General features: G+C 51.4%; 1 protein-coding gene across 3 annotated transcripts in view; it reads left to right on the top strand.

Annotated features, from left to right (window-relative positions):
- Positions 1 to 16,471, top strand: part of CEP68 (centrosomal protein 68) — a 63,324-nt gene that overhangs the window by 39,666 nt on the left and 7,187 nt on the right. For all 3 annotated transcript variants that reach the window (XM_021087448.1, XM_021087449.1, XM_021087447.1), the window contains exons 2-5: positions 6,953 to 7,345; positions 8,950 to 10,467; positions 12,284 to 12,406; positions 14,680 to 14,776. In XM_021087448.1, the coding sequence (XP_020943107.1) occupies positions 6,995 to 7,345; positions 8,950 to 10,467; positions 12,284 to 12,406; positions 14,680 to 14,776 (2,089 nt within the window). In that variant the 5' untranslated portion in view covers positions 6,953 to 6,994. The remainder of the gene's footprint in view (positions 1 to 6,952; positions 7,346 to 8,949; positions 10,468 to 12,283; positions 12,407 to 14,679; positions 14,777 to 16,471) is intronic.

Raw genomic sequence — 16,471 nt, 5'->3', positions numbered from 1 at the left:
TTTTGCTTGTATTTTTCTTATTCTCTGAGTTTAGGGAAACAAACTACTGTTGTCTTGTAGGGGTATTTATATATGAGGGCACCTCTGGGTATTTCGTGAGGGCTTACTATTTATTTTTGGTGTGAGGGCTGCTTTTTTGGGATTCTTACTGTCACTTTCCTCAATGTGTACAGGCTGTCATCCCCTTGATAGGGTGCTGTGCAGTGGCAAGGACCCACGGGAAGTTGGTGCAGGCTGCTCCTAGTTGCAGGGCCCTGTGAAGTGTAGGTGGTGCCTTGAGTGTGTGGCAGAGGCAGGGTGTGTACATTCCCAGGGGAGTGAGAGCAACAATGGTGCTTGGTTGCAGTGCCCTCCTCTATGTCGACCTCTGAAGTGACTGGGGCCGTAAGTGGTGCCTGTTCACAGACCCCTAGTGGTATTGGGCCATGCCCACCTCTGGAGTCTGAGATGACTGAGTTTGCCCCCTGACACCTGTAGACCACGCAGAAGGTGCCCTGTCACACTTAGTCTGCACAGCAAGTGCCACCACCTGTGGCCTGTGCAAGAGGAGCCTATCTCCTGTAGCCCGAGCAAGAGGCGCCTCGCTGCCTGTAGCCCTGCCCTCCAGGAGTCCATGCTTGCACAGAGAAAGATATTCCTATGGCAATCTACTCCTCTCCTCTCGCCCTCCCCAACAATGGTGCCTTGCTTCTCCTGTGGGCCCAGACCTCCTCCCAGGTTCCCTTGGCTCTGGCGCTCTGCTCCACAGCCCTTGGCACACTGCTCCCTAGTCCCTCAGGCTGTCTCTTCCCAGAACTGACCTCCAGAGCCTGAGTCTCAGCACCCAGCCCCCTTCCGAGCGTCTCAGGCTGTGGTGTCCTGGGATGTGGTACTGCTGGTCTCTATGGCTCTCTCCCTTCTCAGTCCAGCTGCTGCACTGTTCTCTGCAGCTTTGAATTCCCTCCATCTCAGCTGATCTAAGTTAGGTGGCTTCCCAAGGTGTGGGTTCCTTTCCTCTTTCCCAGCTCCCTCTCAGGAGTGCCCGTCCCTCCTGATTCTTTTTTCCTTTTCTACCCAGTTATATGGAGGGTTCCTTGCCCTTTTCGGAGGTTCAAGTTCTTCTGCCAGCATTCAGTAGATGTTCTGTGTGAATTGTACATGTAGATGGGTTTTTTTTTTTTTTTTATGTGTTTGTGGGAGAAGGTGAGCACCATGTCTGACTCCTCTGTCATCTTGATCCCACCGTTTTTGGTGTGGTTTTGAAAGGTTTATTTTTAATGTTTTGTTGTTAGTATACAGAAATGCAGCCAATTTCTGAATGTTAATCTTGTATCCTGCTACTTTGCTGAATTCATTGATCAATTAAGAGTCCTCAGGGTTTTTTCTATGTGTGGTATCGTGTCATCTGCATACGGTGACAGTTTTACCTCTTCTCTTCTAATTTGGTTACCTTTTATTTCTTTTGTTTGTCTGATTGCTGTGGCTAGGACTTGCAATAATATGTTGAATAAAAGTGGTGAGAGTGGGCGTCCTTGTCTTGTTGAGGAGCATTCTTAATAGCTTCTTCTGAAAATCAGTAAGGTTCATATCAGCCTTCATACACGTGGCCTCATGGACTCACAGAAAACTGTCAGTACAGTAAAAGCAATGGCCTGTGGAGCTGCAGCTGCGTGGTCCAGGGCCAGGTTCTTTGGACAGTGGGAATGACCTTTGTTATAGGGGAGCTATTTTTCGGCCTTGCTCTGGAATAGGGTCCAGTCGATTGACATGTTCAGTCCCCATCATCCTCATACTTTGAGCTTTGTTGGAGGGCAGCAATGCACTGACTGCTCAGGAGGCCAGAGAGCTTGGAGGTGGGGGGATGAGGACTAGAAGTTCAGTTGAGCTCCTTGTCCATGTGGCAGTTGCCTCTCTTTGAAGGCCATCTAAAGACCTCTCATGACAAGGTAGATTAGTCTTGCTGTGACGTGGCCCCAGTCAGTCAGCCAGCTGGTGAGTGTCCACATGGGAAAGCAAGGGGAGAGCAATCTGGCGACAGCCTTCCCGCCGCTTTGATTAGAGGCACCCACTGCTCTTCCTAGGGCCCAGGAGGACTCTCTGACTCTGACCCTAGGGAAGCAGCCCTGGAGTGGGGGGAAAAGGGGGTGCTGAGGCTGAGGACCCAGAAGATGGCCACAACTTGTCACCCAGCCGTGGGACACTAGCCTACCCCTTCATAGCTTTGAACCTGTTCTTCCTCTTCACGTTGCTTGGTTTCACCTGCGGAGGAGGGGGACAGAGCACTCAGGGTAACCTGTCCCACAGGGAGAGACAGGGCTGATCTAAAGGACTTCAGGGCTTGGACAGCCAGGGAGGGAGCTGGAAGAGTGGCAGTTGCTCTTAGTCCTTAGTGTCCCAGTCTGAAACCCCCCAGTCCACTGTGCCAGGGCTGGCTTGGGCCTCTCGTGACTGCCCCTTTTGTTGTCTGCCCCTACATATATCATTACTGGCTTTCATGCTGCCTCCCATGCCTGGACTGGCTTCTGCTTTTAAGTTGCTTTCTTCTGTCCATCTCGTTCCCCCTGAAGCCTTCCAGCAACATGACAGTGCTGGGTCCTATCCCACTGCTCCCCCCCTTTCCTTGTGGGCAGCTTCCTGTTCTAGAGAAAGAGCAGCATGAGAGTCTCTTTGGTTCTCTGGCCAGATTCTGCCACTCCCTGTGTGGCATTTACCATTTACCCCTGTGGCCTCCTGGAAAAACAGCAAGAAACTTCAAGGCTTTGTTCCCTAAACTGGCAGGGCTGGCTCTGTCAAGCCACACCTGGGCTCTGTGGCTGGTACAGGTGTGTCTGTGCACTCAGGTACGGAGAGAGGCCAGAACCCAGCTTCCTGAGCAAAGCTGGTATAATTCAGATTGTTTGAAAGGGAGCTTGTGATTTAAAGAGTCCTGGGAAAAGTCTCCTTGATCAGAGGAGGGTTATTCCCTAAGTCGATTATTTTTACATTTGAATGGTTTAGGTGAGAGAGAAGCATTAACCCCCTAACACACAAACTGCACACACACACTCTCACTCGCTCACTCTCTTCCCAGTCCTCTACTCTCCATCCTGATCAGCAGTGTGTGGGAGGGAGCCCTGGCAGCTGTGACAGGCCTGCACGACGGTGGGGCAGCAGGTACCAGGAAGATTAGGTGTCCAACTTGCCCAGTTAGTGTGATCCCATGCATGATATGGGGGCATATTTTTACTGTAGGGCAAGAGTAAGCCAAGCCTGTATCACTACTAATTATATCCGGTAGGTCATACTGTGTCCGTCTATCCCGAAAATGAATTTTAATACCAAAGTCTGGGTGGTCCCTAGCATATTCTAAAGCTTATGTGGCTTGTCTCTTGGTTTGGCCAAGCACAGGGCAGAACTGGTGTGTACAGACCTTTCTCAGATGGGAGGCTTGGATTCATTGTTCATGGCCTGTGCTCTGAGCCCTCTACTCACTTAGTCCGACCTCCTGTTTGTTGCTTCCCTGTTTGTAAGGGGGCTGACGGAGGCCTCTGCCCACTGCAGAGCTGCTGGCCTCCAGGAACTCTGTTAAAATACATGATCAGAGAGCAGGAAGTACCCATGTGGAAATGTAGGTTGTTTAAAGTTACTGACAGCCTAGCAAGTAATTTTCACCTGAGCTATCTGTTGGCTGCTTTGAAAAGGGAGTGTTGTATTCCTGGAAGGGTCTGAGTAGAATCCCCCCCCCCCCCGCCCCGAGAGGCTTAGAAGGAAAGATGATGTGTAAAATCTAGACTCTGGAAACAAGGGCCGGACTTTCAGGCAGCATTGCAGAAAGTGGAGCATCGCAGGGCAAGAGTGGAGCCCTAGAAATCCAGAGCTCGTGTAGCACTAGGCTGATGTTTTCTTTGACATGATGGATGTCTTCAGCAGTCATGACTTCCAGGCATGTCCACTGATTATCTCTGTCCTAGTCGACTTCTCTCTTTCTTTGGATTCTGTGGTACTCTACATGCAATTTGGAATGAACACTTAGGGATTTTTTTTTTTCTTTCAGATGTATCTGTCTTAGTTCTCATAAAAAAATTGTGTGGTGTGGGGAAAATTGATTTGTTAAGCAGATTCCTAAGTAAGATTATGAAGGGACTGCATATGCAGGTGGAGAAAATAACCACCTATAATCCTTCTTTTCAGAGGTACCATTTCTATGAAAATCATTGAATTTCAAATCTTTCCTGGTTGCTGAAGGGCCTCTGGCAACACTGTTAGTCTAGTTCAGGTTGGTGTGTATACCTGAAAGTTAGCTAGAGGTGCCTTCTGCAGAGCTTATAATTCTAGCTCACTACTCACTCCCAAGATAAACAGACACCTTTTTTTTTTAAAATAATGAGATCCAGAGAACACAGATTAGAGATCACATCAGGAGAACAAAGGTAGAAGCATTGTTTGCACCCCTCTCTTGCCCCAGCATCATCTTATTCCAGTCTCTGGTCTAAAGACCACCCCTTTAGTGGATGGGAACAGGAAGGTAGAGGGGGATTAGCCGCACCTCGAGGCCTGACTCTAGCCATTGAGAGAGTTTCTAGAAATGGAGCAAGAAATAGAAATTGGGGGCTATAGGCTAGATTCGGCTTCCACCCTAGTTTTCCAGCCCATGGGCTCAGCTTTTTCCATAATTGTGAAAACAATTTGCCTGTAAGCGTTTTCATGTGCAGTTTCTTAAACAGCCACCAGGTGAGGATGTGGCTGCATGAAAATCCTTCTCAGCAGGATTTGGTCACTCATCTCTTTGTCCCTTTAACCAGTCTCTCCCCTCTTCTCTGTGTGCCTGTTTTGTAGCTTGTCCCCCAGTTGGTTCATAAAGAGTTTGGGTTCTGGAGTCATGCAGGCTGGATTTGACTCTGAGAGGTTTCCCTCTCTGTGAAATGAGGACAAGAGGGCCTGCCACCTGTGGGAAATGGGCACCCATTCGGTCTACCAGTGGGAATGTAAACTGATGCCACCTGGTAGCTGTAGAACACACATCAGAAGTACACATGCAGGTCCCCTTCACTCAGCAGTTCTTCTGACTCTGCTGGGGGTGTGCTGGCACATGTGCAGTGGCGTTTGTAATAGCAAAAGTTGGGAAATACCATATATACCCGTAAGTAGGGAACTGGTGGAACAAGCTAGAGCGCATCCTTACAGTGGAGTGTGGTGCTGGGCAGTGGTAAAAACAGGGAGGGTGCTCTCTGTATTGCTAAGAAAAGATCTCCAAGATGTTTCATTAAAAAAGAAAAGTGGAGTTCCTGTCGTGTCTCAGCAGAAACGAATCTGACTAGCATCTGTGAGGACGCAGGATCGATCTCTGGCCTCGCTCAATGGGTTAGGGATCTGGCCTTGCCTTGAGCTGTGGTGTAGGTTGAAGACATGGCTCAGATCTGGCATTGCTCTGGCTGTGGTGTAGGCCAGCAGCTACAGCTCCGATTCGACCCCTAGCCTGGGAACCTCCATATGCCATGGGTGTGGCCCTAAAAAGACAAAAACAAAAAAAAAAAGAAAAGGAAGATTCTGAAAATTCTGAACAGTGCGTCCTGTATCCTTTCCTATGTTCCTATAAAAGGGGGGGAGGATAAAATAGCTTTTTGTGTTCACATGTGCATCAAGAGGTGAGAAACACACAAAATTAGACTAGTTACCCATTTTTGTGAGAGTATCTGGTAGTAAATGTTTTTCTTGACTTATGTGAAAAATTGGCTGCTTTTTCTTCCTCTGTTGGACTCCTTTGTTCCTTGTAAGGTGACGTGTTGCACCGCTCTGTCCCCCCCACCCCCACCCCCATGACGCTAGCTGACACTCGGCAGGCCCTGGGCACCAGGTGCCGTCATCATGCCCTGTGTTGCCCTGGCGTGTTTTTGTGAGGCATGGGGACAAGGGTGGAGGGCGATTTACGTCTGCAGTGTATTTTATGTTCGAGTCTATGGTACCTGTCAGAACAGTTCTGATTAGTCCACATGCACGTGGTGGCTGTGAGGGTGCGTGTGACATGCATGCTCTGCTCTTGGCTTGCTTCTGGTTGCCTGGAGCCTTGTCAGGCGGTCAGGACGCTCCCAGCAGAGCCCTTGCCCGTACACTCACTTGGATGGGGGGGGTAGGGTGGGGAGAGTCTCCCTCCTGAAGCTCCTGTCGGAATGGTTCTGTTTTCACATCCAGCTCTCTGATTGTTCCTTCTTCCCGCCCTGAGCGCTCAGCCTGGTTCTCCCTGCCCGCCGCTGGCCTGGTGGGCTTCTCGGTCCCCATCTCGTTCTGTCACAGGCATGCACACTGTGTGACCATTACCCCTGTCAACCATCTGGCTTTCCCCAGCTTCCCTCAGTTACCATGTTAATTGTAAACCAAGCCAGCAGGAGGAGATTGCTCTCTCTGATCGCTGGCTGTCTTTGCAGTGAGAACTGCCCACGTGCTCCACAGCCTAGGGTATGGTTTCTGCTGAGGGGGTCCTGCCTCCTCCCCTGGCAGAGCAGGCACCTTGAGAGCCCCTGGGCTCAGCTGAGGCCTGGTGTAGGGTGGTCAGAGCCAGGCTGGAACCGCCTGCCTGCTGCCAGGAGTGTTGTGACAATAGCTGCTGCAGGGCCAGCACAGGGAAGGCCTAGGCCGGGCCCCTTACCCAGTGGGGCTGGGCTGAGGAGACAGGGACCCAAAAGACTTCAGGCAGGACCAAGCCTTGACCCTGATTTGGACCTGCATTGATCCTTCTGGGCACCTGCTGCTGAGACTGCTCCCAGCCACAGGAAAGCGGAGGATAAAATGATGTTCTCCTATGTCCCCTTGGAAGGGTCTGGGGCTGAGGAAGAGCCAGACCTGTTTTTCTCAGAGGAAGAAGCCATCATTTATTCTCTTTTCTCTTTGACAAAAAAAAAAAAAAAAAAAAAAAAAAGTCTTAATCATTAGTAAAAAGCAACGTTTCCTGGACATGGATGCAGAAAGTTTCTTTCTCTCTCCCTTTCCCATTTTGTAGGGACCTGAAGCGTCAGAGGAACCCTGACCTGGGGACATCTCAATGGCCCTGGGAGAAGAAAAGGCGGAGGGAGAGGCATCTGCCGACACGAAGGCCCCGTGTGAGAGGTGGAGCCGCAGGGAGCAGGAACTGGACCCCTCGAGGCTGGTGCTCCGGCAGCAGCCGCCACGCCTGGAAGCTGAGGGAGGGCCCGCCTCCCCTGCCGGGGGTGCTGAGGGGCTCCCTGCCCCTGCCTGCTGCGGTGGGGCTGGCCCGGGCCCCTCTGGAGCCTACCAGCCGCAGGCCAGCGGGGCCAGCAGGGAGCCGGTAGTGGGTGGGTCTCAGCCTGCTCTCGGTTACCTGCTTCTCCCTGCCGGCCTGGGGGCTGGAGACCTGTGCTCCTTGGGAAGCCAGGTAAGTACTAAGTCAGTACTCTAGCCTTACTGCTGCTGTTGGCCTCTGAGTACGTTCCAGCGTCTCACCATCTTACGTGCTTCTCCAGGCCCTGAACAAGGGGGGAATTGGGCGAGCCTGGGTGTGATGGTGTCTGTTTCACAGGTTCACGTGGAGAGTTGGGCCTTGGGGCCAGCAGGGGGCTCTGTCCACAGCATCTCTTGTTTCTCAGGAGGGTGACTGGTGACCTTTGGAAGATCAGGGATGCTGTGGCCAAGACCTTCTGGCCAGGGGAGCTGGGACACAGGGAGCCATGTCCTGTTTTTGACTTCGTGATGTGGAGCCTTTTTGGGGCCCCTGAGCAGACTTGGGGAAGGAGGGTCCTGAGCTGTGGGCTCCTCAGGACTCTGAGACTGTGTCCCCTTGGGACCCAGGGAACTTGGCAGCACCTTGGAGCCCCTGTAGTGGGCAGCACTGTCCCCGGGCCAGGAGCATTTCCCCGACTGCAGGGCAGCCTTGCCTCGTGGGAATCACATGGAACAGGGAGTCTCCCTGTCTCTGTGACCTCAGGCGAGTCACCAGATCTTTCGGGTTCTCGGTATAGTTGGGGAGGTTACCTGAGTGACCTGTCCCTCCCAGCTCTCACTTCCTGTTGTGTTCTGCTTGCCAAGGCCTTTCATGGGAATGGCTTTGATCTCCTCTGGGTCACTGTGGCATTGGCTGCCACATGCTGTCCCCACAGAGCCCCATCCTGTGAAGAGGTCCTGAGCGTGACTGGGAGAACACAAGCTGGGTCCGCCCGCTTGGGTGCCAGGGCCTGCGCGAGGCTCAGGGTACAGCGAGGTGAGCAGCAAGGGAGCGAGCACAGAAAGGCTGTTCCTGAGTGTGAGTCTGTGCTTGTTATTGTAACATGGCTCAGAGTTGAGCTCTTAGCCTGAGCTTTTCACCCTGAGCTCATTTAATCCTCATGTCCTGGGGAAGAAGTCCTGTCACTACCCCCGTTTTACAGGTAAGGGAAGTGAGGCTTAAAGTCAGACGTCTGGAAGCTGGCAGTTAGGTGCTGGTGTCAGGTCTGTCTGGCTCCAGAGCCCGTGCCCTTAAACACTGTGCTGTCCTGCCCCCCACCCCCCACCCCCGGGAAGGCTCTTCATTGAGCTTATTAAAAATCCGGAGCGAAGAGGCTGAGGGGAATGACTCATTGGGCTGCCGCTCAGTCACCCGTGGTGTGAGCTGAGCAGGGTGGGGCCTGGTGTGTGGCCCGAGGGCCGGGTTTGGTTGTGCCTCCTGTCAGTGACAGAATGCTTGAGGTCCTGTCTGCCCAGGACACGCTGCTCCAAGGCCAGGCCGTGGTCCAGCTTCAGCGCGCCCGAGCTATTTGTGATCTGCTCGCTCACAGACCAGGCATCTGCGGAGGAAGAGCCTTGGGAAGGACAGGGTGGGATCAGTTCAGGAAGACAGTCTGCTCCGCAGCGGCACACACGCTGTTTGATTCGCACCAGCTGCCTCTACCTCTCCAGCCCTTTCCTCAGAATTGGGCCCCCCAAGAAAACTCCTGAGTTGTCATTGAGGAAAGAGGTTTATTTGGCTGCCTTGTTTTCACTTTTTCCTTCCCTCCTGTGCTGCAGATGGAGGCCAGGCCCTCTGCCTCCGAGGAGCTACCTCAGACTCGCACGGTTCTCAGAGCCACCACTCTTTGCTCAGGCCATGATGCTGATACCGAAGATGACCCATCCGCAGCTGAGTCGCCGCAGGTGCTGGACCTCAGCCCACAGTCCCCCGTCTCAGGCTTTCCGTTCCCGTCTCAATGGAGGTCCTCCATGAGCCCGGGTGCTGCCACACCTCAGTCCTCCAGCTGCAGCGGCTCTGCCTCATCCCCGGGCAGCAGTGTCCAGGGTCTCCAGGAAAAGGCGCAGCCTCAGGGTTGCCCCCTCGCCAAGGTCTCCTCCCTGGAGCTGGTCGTCCCGCCGGTGGCTTCCTCAGTGGTGGGGCCTGCTCCTCGGCTCCAGTGGTCGCCCCAGCCTGTGTCCTCGGGGAGCGATGCTCCTGGGCTGGCCAGGAGGCGCCTCTCCTTCCAGGCCGAGTACTGGGCCTGCGTGCTGCCGGATTCCCTGCCTCCCTCCCCTGACCGCCGCTCCCCACTCTGGAACCCGAATAAAGAGTATGAAGACCTGCTGGACTATACTTACCCTCTCAGGCCCGGGCCTCGGCTCCCAAAACACCTCGACAGCCGTGCACTGGCAGACCCTGTCCTACAGGACTCAGGCGTAGACCTGGATAGCTTCTCTGTCTCCCCAGCAAGTACCCTAAAGTCACCCCCTAACGTCTCCCACAGTTGCCCACCAGTCGAGGCCACTGCTCTGCCATTCTGTGGGCCCAGAGAGCCAAGCCTTAGGCAGTGGCCCTCTGGAGCACCCCAAAAGCAGGGTGATGTGGGGTTGGCATCTTGTAGTCTGCCCACATCTACCCCCAGAGCCCCAGGCAGCAGGGACACTCCGTGGAAGAGTAGAGAGCCAGCCCCGAGGGGCATGAAGGACTGGCCACCTGTGGGTAAGCACCTTGACCTGGGCTCTCCCCACCTGAGGACCCAGGAGAGAGGGCGGCCCTCACCCAGGCTAGAAAGAGAGAAGGGGGCCAGCCAGGGCATAGGGCGCCTCGCCTGCACAGAGTCTGGATGTAAACCAGAAGAGGAGGTGGAAAGTGATGATGAGTATCTGGCCCTGCCCACTCGGCTGACACAGGTTTCTAGCTTGGTCTCCTACCTGGGTTCCATTCCCACCTTGGTGCATCTGCCCATTGACGCCACCGAAGGGCAGAGCTCCCTGGATGTATCGGACAGTGATGGACCAGCTTCCCTCCCGTCGGACTCCAGCCAAAGCCAGCTTCCCTCTGGGGCTGCCCTCAGAGGGTCTGGGAACCCTGAGGGCCAGAACCACTGTTTGCTGCGCTCCTTTGTCCGCCCAAGGGGCTCTGCGGGGGAGGGCAGTCTGGTGAGCAGCCAGGCGCTCGGGGTCTCTGGGCCACTGAGAACACGTACCTCCTTGCCATCTATGTTGGACCGGCAGGCATTCTTGGATCCCAATGCTGAAGGGCAGCCTCCTGGGAAAGGAGCACAGGGAAGGGAGTCGCTCGTGCAGTGTGTGAAGGTAAACACGACATTTCAGAGACTGTGCGTCTACTTGTTTGTCTCTTCTTCCCCCTAGTCCACAAAGCTCATAAGAAAATCCAGCTGTGGAGTTCCCTTGTGGCACAGCAGGTTAAGGAGCCGGCGTTGTCACTGCAGCAGCTCGGGTCACTGCTGTGGCACGGATTTGATCCCTGGCCTGGGAACTTCTGCATGCTGCAGCTGCAGTCAAAGAATACCAGTAACACTGAGCACTAATGTGCCAGGCACTGTACTGCACCTCCTCCTGTTTCATCCTTCTCACTCTACATGTTCTCATGTCATAGTTAGAGAAAAGGCCATGAGAGGTTAGGTACCTGCGCCTTCGTGGTCAGCAAGGGTTGGAGCCTGAGCTGCTAACTGCTACTCCAGGCTGTTCCGCAAGGCTCCTGGCCTTGAGGATTAAGAGGTGCTCTGCACAAGGAGGGCCTGTGCTTGGCTGCCTTTAGGAAATACGGGCTCAACCAAAGTAAGCATTTTCTTAGAGCTTCAGTTTGATAATGTGGTGGAACTGTAGGGCTGAGAGTATCAGATGCACCATTTCCCTAGACTTCTTGGCCACTGAACCTTCTCTTGCAGACCATCTAAGACTGTCTGGAGATGGCTCTGATTATTCATGGAATAGGGTTGTCGGCATTAGGCAGATGTGAATTTCAGCTCAGTTTTTTCTTTTTTTTAAATGAAGTCTAATTGATTTACAGTGTTGTATTAGATTCTGATGTACAGCAAAGTGATTCAGTTTCATATATGTTTATATATATAACTATATATAGTTATATATGTATAATTTTTCAGATTGTCTTTCATTATAGGTTATTAGAAGATATTGAATGTAGTTGCATGGTCTATCACAGTAGGACTTTGTTTGTTTATATATAGTGGTGTGTATCTCTTTATCCCAAACTCCTTATTTGTCCTTCCCTCCTCCCTTTCCCAGTTTGTTTCCTGTGTCTATGAGTCTGTTTTGTAAGTAAGTTCGTTTGTGTCATTTTAGATTCCACATACAAGTGATATCCTGTGAGATTTTTTTCTAACTTCATTTAGTATGATCGTCTCTGGGTTCATCCACATTGCTGAAAATGGCATTTTTTTTGTTCTTTTCTATGGCTGAGTAATACTCCATTGTATATATGTACCACATCTTCTTTATCCATTCCTCTGTCAGTGGACATTTAGGTTGTTTCCCTATCTTGGCTCTTATAAATAATGCTGCTGTGAGCATTGGGGTGCATGTATCTTTTTGAATTAGAGTTTTTGACTTTTCCAGATACATTCAGCTCAATCTTGGAGGTTTCTTGCTTGTAGAATGTGGAGCTTTGGGAATTCCCTGGTGGCACAGTGGGTTAAGAATCTGGCCTTATCACTGAAGAGGCCTGGGATCGGAACAGGGACAAGCAGCTTTAATTCTGTCATTTTCAATCATAGGATCCAGTCAGTCATGATCATGGTCACATAGTTTATGTTCATGTTTTTCCCAGGAATTGGTCTGAGTCAGGTGGGCCCCTTCTGGGCTGTCCCCGTCTCTGCCCTCATACGAGCTCCTCCGTCACCACCCGCAGGGCTGGCATTTCTCAGACTGAGTGGAGACGGAACCAGGGTGCACACTGCACATTGCCCTGGTGGGGGTCCGAGGTCTTGGGATAGGGCGGGCAGGGAGAGAGGAGACCATGCCTCGGTGAAGGGATGCTCTGGGAAGTGCACAGTCTGTATCCTGAGATTCCCATGGTGTTTTTAGCTTTTGAAAATGGAAGCAGTGGTTCTGCGGGTAACACCCTGTGTTCTTTTATTTGTCTCCACAGACCTTTTGCTGTCAGCTGGAAGAGCTGATCCGCTGGCTGTATAATGTAGCCGACATCACCGACCACCTGACTCCACCCAGGTCCAGCCTCACAGGCCTCAAGTCTTCTCTGCAGCTTTACCGGGTAATACGTGCTCCTGGCTTCTGGCTGAGTGTCACTCATGAGAGCGGGGGCTAAATTACTTGATTAGGAAGTCAGAGTCTTAATGCTGGAAACTGTAACATGTGTGAGTTATTTCCCAGGCCAGGTAGAGTTTGAAGAAAATAAATTTTATTTATCCTCAGTCAGAAATACTTCAGGGTGGTTTATGATGTCAGATGTCTCGGGGGTTGATAGGTGTAGATTTGCACTGATAAGTCACGAGACACTCACACGGTTATTTAAATTAAGGAAAATTAAAGATCAGGTTTTTCCGTTGTTCTGGCCACGTTTCAGGTGTTCGGTCATCACGTTTGTCTAGTGGGTACCATACTGAACAGAGCAGATGGGACATTTCCATCATCACAGAAAGTTCTGTTACCACTGACTGGTATTTAAGGATTTGAGTTGAAATTGTATTGACTCCAGAATATACACAAGGCATTTTGATGGTATTTCCACAACAATAGGATTCAATTTGCTTCTCGAGGTATTTTGGGGCGGGGGGTGGGATAGGGGTTGCCTCTTCTTAGGTTTTGTTATTTTAAAAATCTCTTTGTGGGTTTTGGTTAACTTGACTTTGGGACAGGTATATTCATAGTGGATAGTTGGTGCTGTTTTGGCATAATTATCAGTAGGTCCCCCTTCATTCTTGGAAGTGTTCTAAACTGGATGATAAAATATATCAGTTACCCTAAGCGTTAACATTAACTTTGAACTACCTGCTGACTCCTAGCATGTCTGGTTGGTCAAGCCTCTCTCGCCTCTTCTGAAGGAGCAGAGGTGGTATTTGTGGTCTGAACTCGATGCTAGTCTACAAAGGGTTTTCTGGAAAAGTTCTTTGAGCAGAAGAGAGCATTATTTACTTGTGCCTGAACCAGGGCGGCAGCATCCAACCCAGAGCTCCCACCACACCCAGGCTGGAGGGCCTTTGCTTTCCAGCTTGGAGCCAACTAAAATTTGGGGGAGGGGCCTTGCCCTCGTGGGAATGCTGTTTCCTGCTCGGCAGAGAGGTTGCCGTGAGCTCTTCCCCCAGAGTGCACTTGAGAGGAAGGCTTAGTCTCAAGGTCCTCTGTGTGCCGCCTCCAGGAGCATGTACAGAGCTGTGCACACCCCCAGGAGGCCCAAGGGCAGCACTGCTGAGGAGAGAGGAAATGACCCTAATAGGGCTTGTGCAGGTGGTCTTTCCAGAATGCCTCAGCCTCGTTCCTGTCAGAGCAGGTGTCAAAACAGCTCCATCCATTTTTTCCCTCACTGCATCCTTCTGTGCCTCAACTTCCAGGCTGGTCCTGAGCAGCTCTCTTGCTTTGTGGGTAGAGTTGAGATCTGAGCTGGGAGATACCTTGCAGGTCAGTGAAGCCTGACCCACTTGTGTCACCCACGCACGCAACTATGTCACAAAGTGGGACCACACTGTCAACCCCACACAGAATGGCGCTTGACTCATGTATATGTATGAGGTACCTTGACCCCTGCTTAGATACCTGATGTAAGCACGTACATTTGTGTTCATATATTTTCACTGTGACTCTGTCTTACATACTTTGTCTTAATGACACAGTCTGTGGCAGCATATAAACTAGCCAGAGTACTAAAGAATAAAATAATAAGTATAGGTATTAGGGCAAAGGAGAACTGTCAGCAGGAATATAGTAAATCCAGAAGTAAAGTTGTAACTTCAAAATGTGAACTGCCAGTTTCTCCACCCAGTACTGAAAGTGGTCATGAATTTGACTTTACATCTTTGCAGCTAAAGGAACATCAGAAACAGCTATAGATTTGATACCATGAGGGGAAAAGAAAGCAGCTGTTTAGGAGACTTACAGCTTCCCTGAGGCCTGCCCAGGGTCCACAAAGGGGGGAGCTCCCTGTGCTCACGGGCACTGTGCCGCTTGTGGCTCTTACCGAGTCCGTTAGGACACAAGACTGTGTTTGAAGACTCTCAGGAGCCCTGTGAATTTAAGGAGAACCTGTGAGTGCAGCACCAGCAGGAAACCCTGACTCCAAGCTGTTCATGAGCCAGACTATGCCAGGGAAAAGAAAACCCTGCTTTTCTCATACTGTAAACAGAAAAAAGGATTGGCTCTGTTTGCCTTGGGCCTAAAGAAGGTGAAGTTAAACTTCTGGACTGTTTACTTGAATTCTGAAGACTGGGTGGGTTAAAGGGGAATCGAGCCACTGTGCAAGGGATCATTTTTGATAACTTTTACAAAATTATAGTAATGAGGCTTTGTTCTTCTTTTCTGATATGCTTTAAGCAATTTAAGAAAGATATAGACGAACACCAGCCCCTGACGGAGAGTGTCTTACAGAAAGGGGAGATTCTTCTTCAGTGCCTGTTGGATAATACCCCAGGTGAGATGCTTAAGGTTGGGAATTTAGCCAGTAGTCCCTCTTAGCGCAAGTCCAGAACCCACACCCATTGGGAAGGAGCCAGTAGTGCAAGGGTCCCTCCCATCCGCACCCATTGCCTTCCACTCCACAGTCTTCTGTGGCCCCCATGTCATCACAGCCCCTCAGCCACACGGTGAGGCAGTCGCAGCCGTTGCAGGTGCCCTGAGAAGCTGGGCGTTGAACCTGCAAGAATGATGCTCTTTGGCTTCTGCTCTTATCTTTCCCTGGTGGTGATGTGTGTGGGAGTGCAGGCTTTAGCCCAGCTGTTCTTGGCTTCCGGGCTAGGATGTTCAGCGGGGAGTCCCTAGGGTTCCCTTCCATCCACAGTGCGGGCTGGGCCCCTCTCTGGTTATCTGCTTTGGAGAAGGATTTGTTCTAGGGTCTGAGAGCACTCAGTCTATTCTCCAGGAAGATTGAAGGAGGAAGGGAACAGATGAGAGGGGACAGGTGGACAGTGGTCACAAACTAAGCTCGAGCCCACTTTTCAGGATGGCTTTCCAGGTTAAGAAGGTGTGAAAAGTCAGATTTCAAGAGTATATCACAGGTTGCAGGGGTTTACTCTTGACTGTGCCCTTGCTGGGGGCAGATAAGAGAAGACGTGCTAGGAGATTGCTGGGTTAAAGCAATGAACTGATGGACCCCAGTGCAGCCCCTAGTTTCCTATAAGACTGAACCACCAAGTGCTGTAAGAGCCCATCTATATTATGCCTCAGTTTTGGAGTGAAGTGGGGTTTACACTGGAAGCAAACAGCATGAGCAAAACTGGGCAGGAGCCATTGGCTTGAGAGGTGATGAGGTGGCACTTTCCTGACCAGTAGTGGGCAGGTGCGTGGTAGGGGGTGGAGTAGGAGTTTCTCAGCCTGAGCACCATCGACACTTTGGGCCGTGCAGTGCTTAGTTTATCAACATCCCTGGCCTCTCTGCCCATTAGATACCAGTAGTACCTCCCCAGCTGGGATAACCCCGAACATCTCCAGAAATTGCCAGATGTCCCCTGGGAAGGAAGAACCCACCAGGATTGAGAACTGTGAACAGGCAGGGAGGGTTTTGATGGGATGAGGAGCCACGGAAGGTTGTCAGCAGGACAGTCATTCCCCAGTGTGAGTGAATTAGGCCTCTGCAGTCCCCACTTGCGAGAGGCCTTTGCATTGGCTCTTCTGGTGTTTTCTTGCACTAGGACGTTTTCGTTTTTACTGGAGCAGAGTATGCCAAGCTCCTTGTCCCTTGTAATTATACCAGCATTTTGCTAAATACTGAGTGCCAGACGCTGTGCTGAAGCGTATCAGTTGGGGTTGTGTTGTTGTTTTCCATTTAATCACAGCCCTGTGAGATGGATCCTGTTATTACTCTTAGCTCACAGAGCTGTGAATTTGCCTTAGGCTACACAGGGAGTGGCAGCCTGGCTCCAGCCCCTGTGCACTGGTCCTGTGCTGCTGTGTCTGGAGGTGCAGGAGCCTGAGCTGGAAGAGCTCAATACCAGGAAACTTTTCTGGAGGCCACATGTAACAGTGGGCCTCTTACAAGCTACAGGTTCTTGCACCTTCATTTAAAAATTAATTCAAGGAGTTCCCATTGTGACTTAGCGAGTTAAGAAACTGACATAGTGTCCATGAGGATGCAAGTTCAATCCCTGGCTTCACTCAGTGGGTTAAGGAT

This window comes from Sus scrofa, chromosome 3 (genome assembly GCF_000003025.6).
Source record: "Sus scrofa isolate TJ Tabasco breed Duroc chromosome 3, Sscrofa11.1, whole genome shotgun sequence".
NCBI classification, from domain to species: Eukaryota; Metazoa; Chordata; class Mammalia; order Artiodactyla; family Suidae; genus Sus; species Sus scrofa.
Note: the sequence above shows the minus strand (reverse complement) of the source record. Positions and strands in the feature narration are given on the sequence as shown.